This window comes from Falco cherrug, chromosome 8, assembly GCF_023634085.1.
Source record: "Falco cherrug isolate bFalChe1 chromosome 8, bFalChe1.pri, whole genome shotgun sequence".
NCBI classification, from domain to species: domain Eukaryota; kingdom Metazoa; phylum Chordata; class Aves; order Falconiformes; family Falconidae; genus Falco; species Falco cherrug.
In genome coordinates, this window is record NC_073704.1 from 2,231,761 (window position 1) to 2,244,762 (window position 13,002).

At 43.1% G+C, this 13,002-nt stretch overlaps 1 protein-coding gene and 1 long non-coding RNA gene across 2 annotated transcripts in view; one reads left to right on the forward strand and one right to left on the reverse strand.

Annotated features, from left to right (window-relative positions):
- Nucleotides 1-1,574: 1,574 nt before the first annotated feature.
- LOC129736678 (uncharacterized) lies at nucleotides 1,575-2,760 on the reverse strand. The gene is made up of 2 exons (XR_008733649.1): nucleotides 2,564-2,760; nucleotides 1,575-1,910 (listed from the first exon to the last, which is right to left on the reverse strand). It is a non-coding gene; the product is annotated as an uncharacterized LOC129736678 (long non-coding RNA).
- A 1,152-nt stretch (nucleotides 2,761-3,912) lies between these two features.
- The window catches only part of DNAH7 (dynein axonemal heavy chain 7), a 111,673-nt gene continuing 102,583 nt past the window's right edge, over nucleotides 3,913-13,002 (forward strand). The window contains exons 1-7 of the mRNA XM_055719207.1: nucleotides 3,913-4,029; nucleotides 7,943-8,008; nucleotides 8,470-8,578; nucleotides 8,685-8,838; nucleotides 9,203-9,296; nucleotides 10,552-10,732; nucleotides 11,617-11,689. Of these exons, the coding sequence (XP_055575182.1) occupies nucleotides 4,015-4,029; nucleotides 7,943-8,008; nucleotides 8,470-8,578; nucleotides 8,685-8,838; nucleotides 9,203-9,296; nucleotides 10,552-10,732; nucleotides 11,617-11,689 (692 nt within the window). The 5' untranslated portion in view covers nucleotides 3,913-4,014. The remainder of the gene's footprint in view (nucleotides 4,030-7,942; nucleotides 8,009-8,469; nucleotides 8,579-8,684; nucleotides 8,839-9,202; nucleotides 9,297-10,551; nucleotides 10,733-11,616; nucleotides 11,690-13,002) is intronic.

Here is a 13,002-nt window from a genome sequence, read left to right on the forward strand (position 1 = left end):
AATGGCCATGTAAGGAAGCTTAAATGGCACATTTGTGACTTATTAACTCTTAGGGCACTGATTTTACATTTGTTTCATTTTCAAGTAGATGGCTGGATTTAAAAAAACAGTTTTTCTTTAGAAGGGGAATTACACTCAAAAGAGGTGGTAAACCCTTGTGGCCTGGATAATAGGTTTTCCTACAAAGGCGCATTTAATTGACAAAATGAAAGCTTGCTTCTTGTCAGAAATGCACAAACGGGCTTTCTTTTTAGTGAAAGAAATAGTGCACTTGTGCTTGGTTTGGTGTCGCTTGCAGCACTGAGTTCAGAAATTATCTCAATATTTCAGTTTCCTGCATTGAAGGTTCTTACCAGGAATGCTGCCTCGTTTCTGGATTACTATTTTTTAAGACCTCTAGAAAACACACTGTTCTGTTTAACACTAGTAGGAATTTGAGACAGCTTGACATTTCTGTCTTTTCAAAAGGCTTCCGAAGGAAGGAGAGGTTAGAAAAATATATCATCTTGATAACAGCTCCCCATCTTCTTACCAGGGCAGTCGTGCTCGTACTTTTGCCAAGTAAGGTAAGTTACAGCCCTGACAGTAAACAAGGGCTCCTTTTTCTTTTTTAAACCAGCACCGACAGGTGCTCAAGCTTGTTCGAATATTCTTTGGGAGTGGCTGGGAGGAAGAAATAAGCACACAGGTTGTGGCCTGTAACCTGCTGTGTTTCCCTTGACACAGCTGAACCCAGATCTCTTCACTGTTTTTAAAGATCTTTTCCATGTTCCATAACTGTAGGACTGTGTTGTACCTCTGTGCTGTTACTGTGGTGGCTGTTTTGAAACAATTTGCAAAGTTATCGTTCCATGCTGGGCAGTAGTTCTGTTGTGGTATGTGTGGAAGTCTCACCTTCTTATAGCGCAGCATGTTTCTGATGAAGATTTTTTTTTTTTTTTACAAGCAGTATGTAAATAATTATTGCTCTTCTTTTAGGGAAGCAAATACTATTGTATTTGTGTTTTTAATTTGATTTTCAGGCATTAATATTATTCTGCACTCAGGAGATGTGCGTAACGAGACCTGACTTAATAAAGATCATAAAAAAACCAACAACCCAACTTCTTTCAAATAGGGGAAAATTTTCTAGTATTTAATAGGAATTACTTCTTACTTATAAACCCACTACTTATATTTGTGCTTCCATATTGTTGGCAAAACCAAGATACACAAGGAAAAACACAGAGACCTGGTTTTGTCTTTAAAAAAATTTTTGAACTGAAAAATGTATGCTCCCCCTGCTCCCCGAAACCTTGCCTGAAGTGTAATTTCTTGCTGTTTCTGGTGGGTTGGAACGTTAAATTCATTACCTTTTTGAAATGATCATTTAACTGCATTTTAAGTGCTGTCAAAAATTCAAGTCCTGCCTGTGAACATAACAGTGTAAGTATCAATTCTTGGTTTAAAACCCTTAAATTTGAATTTTGATGACAAAAACTTTTCTTTTACAGAAATCATTACCAATTACCAATCATTATAAATTTCCCCACTGTTAGAAAGCTTTGCTTGATTCATTAAAGTTCTTTACAATATGAGAGAGATTACTGGGTTTATGTACAACTATACTGAGTTCATGAAGGGTAAATGTGAAAGAACTTATTTATATATATATGCATATATATTTAATTTTTTAAAAAAGAGACAAAAGAGATTCTAGATGGAGTACAAGAAAAGGACGTATGTGGGGGGTAGGTTCCAGTATGTGCTCTCGGTGTGCAGCTGAGACGGCCGTAACTGCTGGAGTGATTTAGGAAGACAGCTTTGAGGGATGGGTTGCAGGCATTGCAGAAGCTGCGATTCCATTGCATTCAAACATCTTGTTCCGTTTTCATGCCAGTTGATGTTTTTCAGTCTGTCATCTGAAACCTCTGGGGAAGAAAAAAACCCTTTCCTGAATTTATTTTTAAAGCAATACTCAGATCCTGAGAATTTTCATTTTTGTACACACAGGCATTATTAATATTTCTTGTACTTTCAAACATTATTTATTTGCTCTAATCAAAACCTAGAAAGCATGCCAGTAAGTACTTTGGTTAAAAACTGAAGGATCACTTTTTTCGCATTAGAAGGAAACATCTGGTCAGTAAAACACTTCACTGTACATAGTGTTTTGGCTTAAGTTTTGTTAATTCCATGGACTAAACCACATTGTTACCCACTTTTGCCTCTGAAGGGAGAAAGAAATGTATTCCTGATTAATGGCCCACCAGAACTGAACTGAGGCATCAAGGTGGAATAAATACCTCATGTCACTGACTCAGAAAATGAAAAGTTAGTGATAAAAATGTCAGCTATGGCCTTATTTCCTTCCTGTACTTAGTTTTACTGCATCGCTGACCCTTTTTTGTTGCACTGATGTGCCAGTCTTGGCTAAACTTACTCTAGAACAATGTATGAACTGTGTGATAGGCAATGCCTACGCTCTATTGACTTTGTCTTGTCACGATGAATTTTTTTTAAAGTCTGCTCCATTTTTTAAATTGCATTTAGTACAGTTCTAAAACAGATGTCGAGTACTTACTTTATATCGGTGTGTGCTCCCTTCTTCATCCTTTCACCATTTTATTCGTTTGATCTCATTTTTATCTCTGAAGTTAGATTTAGATTGTTATGTTAGCTATGACTATGGGATTTCAGATGGAAGTGAGATGTTAACCAAACACAGGAAGGCAAAAAATCTTGAGTTTTAAACCATTTTTTTTTCTGCTGTGTCCTCCTGTGGCCTTGTCAATGCTGATTAAAATCAGCTGGTATTGTTATGTAAATAAATTGTGTTTAACTGATCACTGCAGGAAAAGAATGAAATGCAGGAAAAAAGGGATAAAATAAACAGCAACATAGAAGTTCTAGTTCTCTGTAAGAAGGAATGTCCTTCTGATAGGGAAAAACACTATCTATACAAGAATTTATTTTGTCTGTAGCTTTTGTATTATTGGCAACCTAACTGTGTCTTTCCTCCCCTGAGGAGTACAAGCAGGTGTGCTTTTTGCAGTTTCCTCATCAGAACGCGACCAAATGAAATGCTGCTTTTGAGGAAAAGGAATCGTGAGGCCCAGCAGCGTGGCGATGTGTGCTGAATGTGCTGCAGCCCTCTGTGGATATGGTTTCTAACGGGAACGGTTCGGTGCTAAACGGCGCGGGTTTCCCCTTGCATGTCTCCGGCCGGGCTGTTGCACATCAGAGCTGGCGCAGCTGGTCTGCACTCCCGAAGGTACGCGGAGTGCCAGGGGATTCCTCTTTGCAGAACCAAAACCAGGCTGGATCCTGCTGCAGAAAATGCACTGGGAAGTCCAGGTGCTGTTGAGAGTTCTGCAGCTGGACAAAGCAGAAGTACCCCGCGGGTTCTTGGTCTGTGCCATTTTAACAACAAAGGGAGGTTATGTGTAAAACTCGGTCCGTGGACTGTTGGAAGGCTCCGCGCGCAGTTCGGGAGGCTGGTACAGGCCTGCAGCAGCGCCCATTTACGGGGTTCTCCAGCAGGCGCGCCCCGTCCGTGCTGCCTGGGGGGTGGCAGCGCCGTGTGTCAGCGACCCCGCCAGCCCCGCCGTTACCCGGCACGGCGCGGGGGGGGGCGGGCTGCCGGCCGGCGGGGCGCGGAGCAGCAGCGGGGCGCCCCACGCACAGCCACCCTGCTGCCCCGGTTCCCGCGGGGCACGGCGCTGCCCGCTGGCAGTCTCAGTGCGGGGGCAGCAAGCTGAACTCGGGGTGTAGCTGCAAATACATTGCAACGGCACAGCTCTTTGCTCCCTGCGACAGCGGAGCGGCGCGCACAGGTGCAGCCCGATCGCCGCTGGTTACCTTGGGCGGGCGGCCTCGCTGCGGGCTGCCCCGGCGCGGCCGGGCTGTGCTGCGGGGGGCTCGGCCCCGGGCGTTCCCGCGCCCCGGAGCGGCTGGGCCGGGCCGTGCCGTGCCGCCGCGCGCGTGGCGCTGCCAGGTAACGGCGCGTCCCGCCGCGGCCTGGCCCGCGCAGCCATGGGCACCGAGCAGGTACGGCGGGGGATCCCCGGGGGGCCAGCGCAGAGCGGGGCGCTGGGCCGGTGGGCCCGCTGGGGGGGGGCGGAGAGGGAGGGAGAGCGCCGGCCTGGCTGAGTGTGTGTAGGGGGGGAGCGCCCGGCCGGCTGAGGGGGGGGCGGCGGGGCCGCGCGGCTCCTCACGGAGAAGGGGGGAGAGCGGGGCGCCGGGGCGCGCTGGGCGGGCGGGGGGCTGCTCTGGCGTGAGGGGTGCCGGTTTCCCCGCAGGCGCTGCCGACGAGCGCGCAGGGAGCCGCGATGGCGGGCCCCGCACCCCCGAGGGCTCCGTGCCCTGCGAGCGGCCCCGGCGCCCCCTGCCCCCCGCCGGCCCCTCAGGAGCGGGGCAGCGCGGCCCAGCTGTGAGCTGGCTTGGTGCAAAATGCGGCATCGGAAGCCCTCTCCTTATTTTTTTTTTTTTTTTTTTTTTTTTTGGGGGGGGGGGGGTGTTGGTGTTGGTGTTTGATTTTTTAAACATGAAGCGTCCTACTTTCCAGAAGCGCAGAAAGCTTACATGCTGAAGGCAGATGCCACCAGAAGCTTCTAGCTGCAAATGTGGCTTTAAATCACCGGGCATTAACCGATACTAGTTTGTATTATTTCTCTGATGGCCTGATCAAGGTGTAGTTGGTTGATGTAATTCCAGGGAAGAGTTTGCCCTCTTAAGCCATGTTCGTTTGTTTGTGAGTCAGTCTTACTCTTTCACTCACCCTAGGTTTTGATGTCCTCATTCGGATCTGTTTTGCTCTAAACAAAGTATGTGAGATATTTTAAGTGAAATAATTCAGTAACTTCCTCCAGTGAGTTAAAAGTTCACCAACTTCACGTGTTTCTGCTTGAGGTGCTGATTAGAGGGTGTGAGTTAGCTGCTCATAAGTATCCGATAGTCCTCGCCACCCAGCACTCTTCTTTTTAGTACATGTTATTGCCAGTAGTGAGTTTGCAGTACAGTATTTTAAAATATTCCTACTGTCACCGGGGGAACTGGTTTCAACATGTGAGTTTATCAGTATCGCAGCTCAGAGGTACAAGTTGCGGTGCTGAATTTTTCAACAGAAGATCTAATCAAAACTGTGTGGCGTTGTATGTGAAGATAAGGTGTAGTCTTAGCCATTTTTATAGCCCCATTATTTGTACAAATGCCCAGGTTTCTGTTATTTGTTCCTAACGAGGAATCCTAGGAATTAAGACTGTGGACCTTGTGACTGAGGGAACTAGATAATACTCTTCCAAGCATTCAGTTCTATTTTCTCCTATAGAAAAGTGGTTTTGTTTGTTGTTGTTTGTTTTGGTTTGGTTTTTTTGGTCATTTGTTTGTTTGGCTGGTTGGTTTGGTTTGTTTTGATTTGGTTTGTTTGGTTTTCTTCCCCATCCCACTCGCCATCTGCTCCAGCATCTGGGCTGGAGGAGCAGCGAGCTGTACGGTGCAGCCTCCTTACGTGAGACACGGGGAACACGGCGTGTCTGTAGCACAGTTCAGACCCACCCAGGGTGGGTTTGCGGAGCCGGCTCCGGCCCAGCAGCCATAAGGCTGGTGCCAAACCAGAGTCCATCAGATCGCATGAAGAGTCTGAGGGAACAGCCCGGCGGTCAGCTTGGAGAAGGTGGCGGAGGAGTGTAGTTACTGTCTTCCAGTGCCTGAACTAGGGAGAAAATGGTGCTAGATCCCTCCTGGTGCTGTGCAGCAGCGGGAGGAGAGGCAAGGCTCTCAAGTTGCAGGGAGGGGAGCTGTGACAAGGCATGGCAACCACGTTCTTCGCCCTGAGGTGATGAAGCCGGGGAGAAGGTTGCCTGGGGAGGTAGTGCCAGCTGGCCAGGGCCCTGTGCAAGCTGACCTAGCTTTGTGTAGCTGGTGCTGCTGTGCGGAGGAGAGCGGATCATCACAGCCACAGTTCTGCTGATTTTTCTTCGTGACTCTGCCGCGGGCAGTTTGTACAAAGCTGTGTCCAAAGCAGTCCAAACGCTGCCCATAGGCTGCGCTGCACCCTGCGGCCTTTCCGCCTTGGTAGGCAGCAGCTCGGCGATGCGGCGTGGGTACGCTGCTGGGAAGTGTGTCTGTGCTGGCGTTAGAAAAGACTGGGAGCTGTTACATGGTCTGTGGTGAGAAACTTTTTGCAGCTGAATATGTTAGACTACAGAGAAGTAAATGGCCTTGTATTTTCCCAGTGACCGTTCCAATTACCAGACAAAAAGCAAGCTTGTCAAGTAAACCTGTATTGGTTATAATCCTGCTTTTCTCTCATTTATGCAGAAGTGATCGTCTGTGTCACTGCAGGCTGTGAGACTGGTGCGGGTGTTAGAATGTCAAGGTGTGAAAAATCTTGCACATGGGCTGTGCCTCACTGGAAGATGGACTGTCGAGAGCATGAAATGAGGGACTGAAAGAGAGGTGGTTATGGTGGCAAGGTCTTCAGTTGCCTGTTCTGTGATTGCCAAAAAGCTAGATTAAAAATACCAAAACTGGCCTGCTTGGTGTTTAGAGTACTTTAATTTACCAGGCATTTTGTTCTCAGTTTAAGGGGAAGCCAGATGCATTTGATTTCATTTGAGGAGAGAAAGGGGGAGGATTGATCTTTTGTTCATTAAAAGAGTAGTGCTGTTGATTTTGAAACAAGATACTTAAAACCTTTTGTTGTATGACCTTCTTGCAGTAGTGGTAGTCAGGGAGTTTCATGGAGTTTTTCCCATCATGTTCAGGGGAGTAACCCCTTGGAGCTGGAATGAGTTTGCTCCCCTTTCACAAATGGGATCGCAAATTAGTTTATGAAGACATTGCTAACAACTGATAATGTATGTCTCTACATATTTTATCACTGTCAAATTCCTGTATTTTGAAGGTGGCTTTCTTTGGAGCCTGATTAGATTTTTGGCTCGCTGAGGAATTGCCAGACTTCATTCTTGACTGCAAAATCTATGTAGATAGTTAAGTGCCTACAACTTGTGTGAGTTTTACACCACAGCAACTGTACAGAAAATGATGGCAAACCCATTTTGTTTAAGGGTAGCTGAAGTCTGCACAGACTTTCTGTGCTTTGTGTCTTTCGTCAGTTACAGTCTGCATAAGGCACAAAGCAGAAAGAGAATGGCTGTAGCGTAGTCGTGCAGTGTTAGATATTTTGGTTGGGTTTGATTTTATTTGTTGGGTTTTTTTCAAAACGTGTTTATGTTTGGGTTTTTTAATGTTTTTAACATTTAACAAAACATGTTACATGGAAAGAGGCAGTGTGGGCAGTGCCAGGGGTACTGGTGGTGGTGTGAAACCAAGGAGAAATAAGCAGCCAAAGGCAGTTGTGTTAGAGCCAAATTTTACAACTAGATTGTCTCGTTTGTTCATAGGAAGGCGCTGTACCCTGCTGAAGTGTGCTAGCCAGCATCCTGGGCATGGTCAGGGATGCTTTTGGACAAACAGCTTTGATGTCTCATGCTGAGGGATCCGCATTGTGGAAAAGCAAATAATACTGGACACTCTTAAATGAAAGTTTATGGGTTAGAAAAAAAAAGGGGGCCATTTTGTGTTTTAAAAAACGTTGACTGAAGAATGGGAATCGAGAAATTACTTGGTTTTTTGTATTACTTGATGGTATCTTGTAATGCTGTAATGTATATTTTGCCCAAAAGGTAACAGAAATGCTTCCCAGCCTAAAATTAATTTTTCAGAGCTATGAATTTACAAAGGTATTTGAGAAAGTTGAATTCTACGTGGAAGCACTCTAGGAAGAACAGGGAAAGTGATAGGAAATTGTATGTGTAAAAATTATTATATGAGAGAAAAATGCAGCTAGAGCAAGATTACAAGTGTATGTATTTCTTGAAGTCTAATACTAGTAGTAATCTCAATTTTCTAGTTGTGATCATTATTTTTTTTTCCCCCTTTTTTCTTTTCCTTTCCTAAGCCCAGTCCAAGTGGCAAAGGGAAGCTGGCCAAGAGAACAGTGAACTTACTACCACAGTTGTCTCAGGTAGCTTTGGTGGCTTTTTTGTAAGCTTTCATTTTCAAATACGTGTCGCAGCATGGTTATGTAAAGACCATGGTCCTCATTCCAGTATATGCCGAGGTGTATATTCTCTCTCTGCACTATGTATGTATATTGCTTATGTATATTATGTCTGTATGTGGAACATTGTTTATATTTCAATATTTAGAAAACATTGAAAGTAGTGTTTGAAAATGTTTATGTGAAGTATAAAACTAGTGAGTTTATAAATATCACATAAAAGTTTAACATGCTTCTCTCTAACGGCCTGGATATTTAGAATCTGAGGGTACTGTGTAAGTAGTAGTTCATTGTATGATTTTCATGTTGCATTATTCCTGCTGTATATTAGGCTACAGTTTCTTTGATCTACTATATTTACGAAGCCTTGAAGTGTGTGTTAGTAGCACCGACAAGTGTAGAAATAAAATAAATGTTTATTCCAGGGAAGGTGTAAACCACTATGGCAGCAGACTTGCCCTTCATTCCATCTAAGCAAAGAACAGAAAGATGACGAGGCAGATGAGTTTACTGTAGAAAATGAGTGTTCACCTGGTAAGGTTAACATTTTTAGCACTACTAAAGAAAACCTCTCAGAAACATAAAACATGTATGATACATTTGAACTTTTTTTTTTATTTCAAAATATATTTTCTGCAAGGAGAATATCTGAAGATGAGATGCAAGAGACACAAGATACAGGATTCTACAGATAATGAAGCAGGTGCTGGGCCGTCAACTTCTACATTGCAGAGCAGCAGTCATCTGAAAAAAAACCATGAAAGTTTCAGAAGTGCTCTTGTTGACATTATATTGTGAGTTTCCTCATCCTTGAATATTGTGGGTTTTATACTTTTTCATAGATGAACCAAATATTTGAATTAAATTATTTTAAGATTTTGATGATTGTAAATGGAAAATATGTATATGAGCATGAACTATATCACCAATTTTTTAAAGCTGAACATTAGCAGGTAAAATAGAAACTTGGTCACATGCTTCTGTGTTCCTTTTGAATCAGAATGTCTTGTGCTCATTGTTAAGGTTTTCCAGTTCCCTTTTTTTTTGTTGTGTTTCTTCACAACTGACATGTAGGACGGCTGTGTATTATTAATGCCAGTAAAATGTATCTGAGGAATGTGATGCATACTCTGTATTTTGTTTGGTTTTTTGTCTCAGGCAGCAGGACCTTACTGAAGAACAGCTTCCATCCCTTGACAGAACCCAGCCTGCAGGAGCAGATTCTTCTACACCAGTAGAGAAAGATACCTTGGTAGCTGAATGTATTTAGTACTGTATTAAATGAAGTTAATTTGAGTATTACTTAAAATACAATGCAAATCATTTATCGTAAATATTGTCAAGATGATTGACACAATGAGAGATGACTGATAATGACATATGCTTCCATTATTAGTTTCACACAGTATGTTATTTATCATGTTACTGTTGAGAATGGAACATTAGGAACGTGTAGATGATTCAAGGAATTATAGAATGGAATAGTAACTGGAGGATAACCGGTGTCAGAAAGCAATAAATTAATCTTTTCCACACTTCCTGAAGGTGAGAATGTTGTGCAAGGGCAGGTGCAGTGCTTTGTCTAAGCAGATAGAACCCATGAGACTATTCTCTTTGGGTTACCCTCATCTAGGGCCTAGGATGTTCTTCATTCTCATTCTGGTTTAAGATACCTTGCATGACACAATTGTATGCACAATTTTGTGATTTATGTATATTTAAAACAGATTAAGTTCATTTTGGGATAAATTGACTGAAATAGATTCATGTTACTTCCTGACATTGGTAATCTTCCACTTGATATTCCGTTGTGCATTTCTATGCATCTGGGCTGATAAGTTTTTTCATGTTTCCACTGATGCTCTGAGGTTTTGTTAAGCAGATTTCACGTGCCTCTTATACAAGCAGATGTTCTTATCTGTGGTTATACATTCATATTCCGAGCAGTGCATTAGCTGTATGTTGCATGCCCACACAAAAGTCTGCAGAATGCCTGGCTTTCTTTTTGAATATGTGGTCCAGCCCCAGAGTTAATGGATAATAATGGAAGCACTGGAGTGATGAGATAGATCAATATATATTGAAAATTTATTTGAGGAAAAAGTTGGTACTGGAACAGTGCAAAGGAGGGGCATTGCACCAGAATTGTGGAACTGTAAAAGCAAAAGCAAAACAAAAGCCAGAATTCTACAACTTCTGTCCATTCTTCAATGAAATTTTTGTTATTTAGCTCTTTTCAGAGAAGTGGAATGAGGCTTATGGCACTATACTCTGGTTTTTTGTCTCCACGGAGTTTTATTGTTATTCTGCCCACTAGTGCTTGGCAGGCTGGTGAAGGTATTTACATCACATTTAGTGATGTGTATGTAATTTACAACATAAAGCAGTACTTGGTGATAAGTATGTTTATTTTTACTAAGTAAGCCTGTATCTCTAGCTAAACCTGTAGTAGCAATGGCTGTCTCATACTGGCCTTAACCGGTGCATCTTATTGTTTTATCCTGCAGAAATACCACTATTACATTTGCCATGGAATTGGTACAGCAAATGTGGCCCCAATGGATGACTCATGGCTAGATCGCATCTTAGCTTTAATTCCACAGTGCCTGAAAGTACTTGATGAAAGTATACATTCACTGACTGATGAAGTGAAAGAAGACTATCTTCTGAGTATAAAAAAGGCTATAGGTAGATTTCTAGGAGTTTACTTGTGTTTTCTCCTAAATTGCTAATATTCAGAAGTGTTTGTGGTTGAGCGCTGCTCACTGCTGAGAGCTGCCGTTGTGGAAGAGTGATATGAAAGTGCTCTCCTGCATGTTAGAGGCACATTTTAATAAAAAGAATACTTGGGTCTTCTGGTCTTTGTAATGACCTAAGATGATAATATTCATTATTTCTTGATCTTTCAACACTTTAAAAAAATATTATTTTATATATATATCCCCATTTAATAGTATAGCTTTCTTCTAAATCCTTTTTCACATATGACTAGATAGAACTGTTCTCAATGAGTTGTGTATTGGGTCATTTTGGTTGAGATATGGAGGGGCTGGAGCGTGCCAGAGCCGGGCAGCGAAGCCACTGAAGGGGTTGGGGCACAGGTCCTGGGGGGGGGCTGGGGGCACGGAGGCGGGGGGGTGTCAGCCTGGAGAGGAGGCGGCTCAGGGGAGACCATCTCACTGTGTACAGCTGCCTGAAGGGAGGCTGCAGCGAGGTGGGGGCTGGTCTCTTCTCCCAGATAACAAGCCACAGGATGAGAGGAAAAGGCCTCAGGTTGCACCAGGGCAGGTTTAGGTTGGGTATTAGGAAAAATTTCTTCATTGAAAGGGTGGTCAAGCCTTCAGGCTGCCCAGGGAGGTGGTGGAGTCACCACCCCTGGAGGTATTTAAAAGACATGTAGACATGGTGCTCAGGGACGTGGCTGAGCGGTGCCCATGGTGCTGTTAGGTTTACGGTTGGACTTGATGATCTCAAAGGTCTTTTCCAGCCTAAATGATTCTCTGATTCTGTTCCTTCGCTAAAATTATTTTGGCTTCTTTTTTCTTTTTTTCTTTTTTAATATATTTTTTCAGTTGACTTTGTGTTTAGAGACACCAGGGCAAAAGATGAAGACAAGAAGGATATTCTTCTACCTCATCGTGCAGAGTAAGAAAATATATTGATTCAAAAACACTGACTAGAGAACAGTGGGGTAGAATAGCACGTATAGAGAACAGTCTTAGTAGTGGTAGTCGATGTCAGCCATAAATCAGACTTAATTATTACTTAAGTAAATTGAGATAATGATTATACACAGTCTGGAAAAACCCTGGAAAATGTGTCTACCTTGAAAGGTTGTTTGGATTTAGTTTTGTTTAGCAGTGCTCAACTGGTAAGAAGTCTCACAATTAATCCCACAGCCGACAGACAACCCTTGATAGAGGAGGCCAAATGCTTATGTATAAACTGCATTGTAATCTATGGAACAGTGTCATATTCTGCACAGATTTCACTGAGTCTCTCATTTACAGGTTGTGACAGTTTGGGTCAATAGATCCAGGTTTAAGAATGTAATAAATACAGACTGTTTTGATCTGAAGAGCAGTTCGGCAATATGTGGTATGAACGGTGATAGATGCCTGGCTTTTTCTGGCTGAGTTTTCCAGTACGTAGCAACCTCCATACTGGAGTGGATAGACGTGGCCTTTGTTCTGAGTAATGGATTAATCTCTGTTCCATTCGCACTTGCCTTAAAAAATCTGCAGTCTACTGGAAGCAAGTATAGTGCTACTCCAGGGATCGTAGCATCTGCCCAGGGTGGGTCAGCCTGCCTAGTATCAGCTTTCCTAGAACATCATACTGTCATTCTTCCCGAGACGTGGAAGTGAAGAGGTACCTCCTCCAAAGATACAGCCAAGAACTGGGAAATAAATTTGCCTTGTCGGGGAATGAAATGATACAAACACTGCAGAAGGAGAACGCTTCCACCAATACCAGCCAGGCTCAAGGGTAGCAATACTGAGTGATCTTAAAAACAGAAAAGGTTTTGTTGGAAATAGTAGTTTGAGATAGATGCTTTTAGATCTCAAATGCTAGGCATTAGAATATAGTAGAAGGGGTGGCTGTGACAGATGTTATTGAAACAATTTGCATTTTAAAAAGAGAAATCATACACGATGAATTTATTGTTACTGTATCCCCGGGGTAAGCGGCCATCCTGCATCTGATTCTTTGTAGGTCTTCCCTACCTCCTAGGACCTGCGTGGGACATCGCAGTAGCATGTGTATAAGCTTATATCACATGCTTAACGTGCAAATCCAAAAGCACAAAATTCTCCTAGCAGAATAATCATTGGGAAAACAGGTTCAGTCCATTAGCAGTATTTGAAATTTGAAACTTCATTCTAAAGAAACAATATAAGATAAAGGTGGAAAACCTTGGAATTTTTTAAATTTCCTGTAGCTACTTTTTCTGTCTC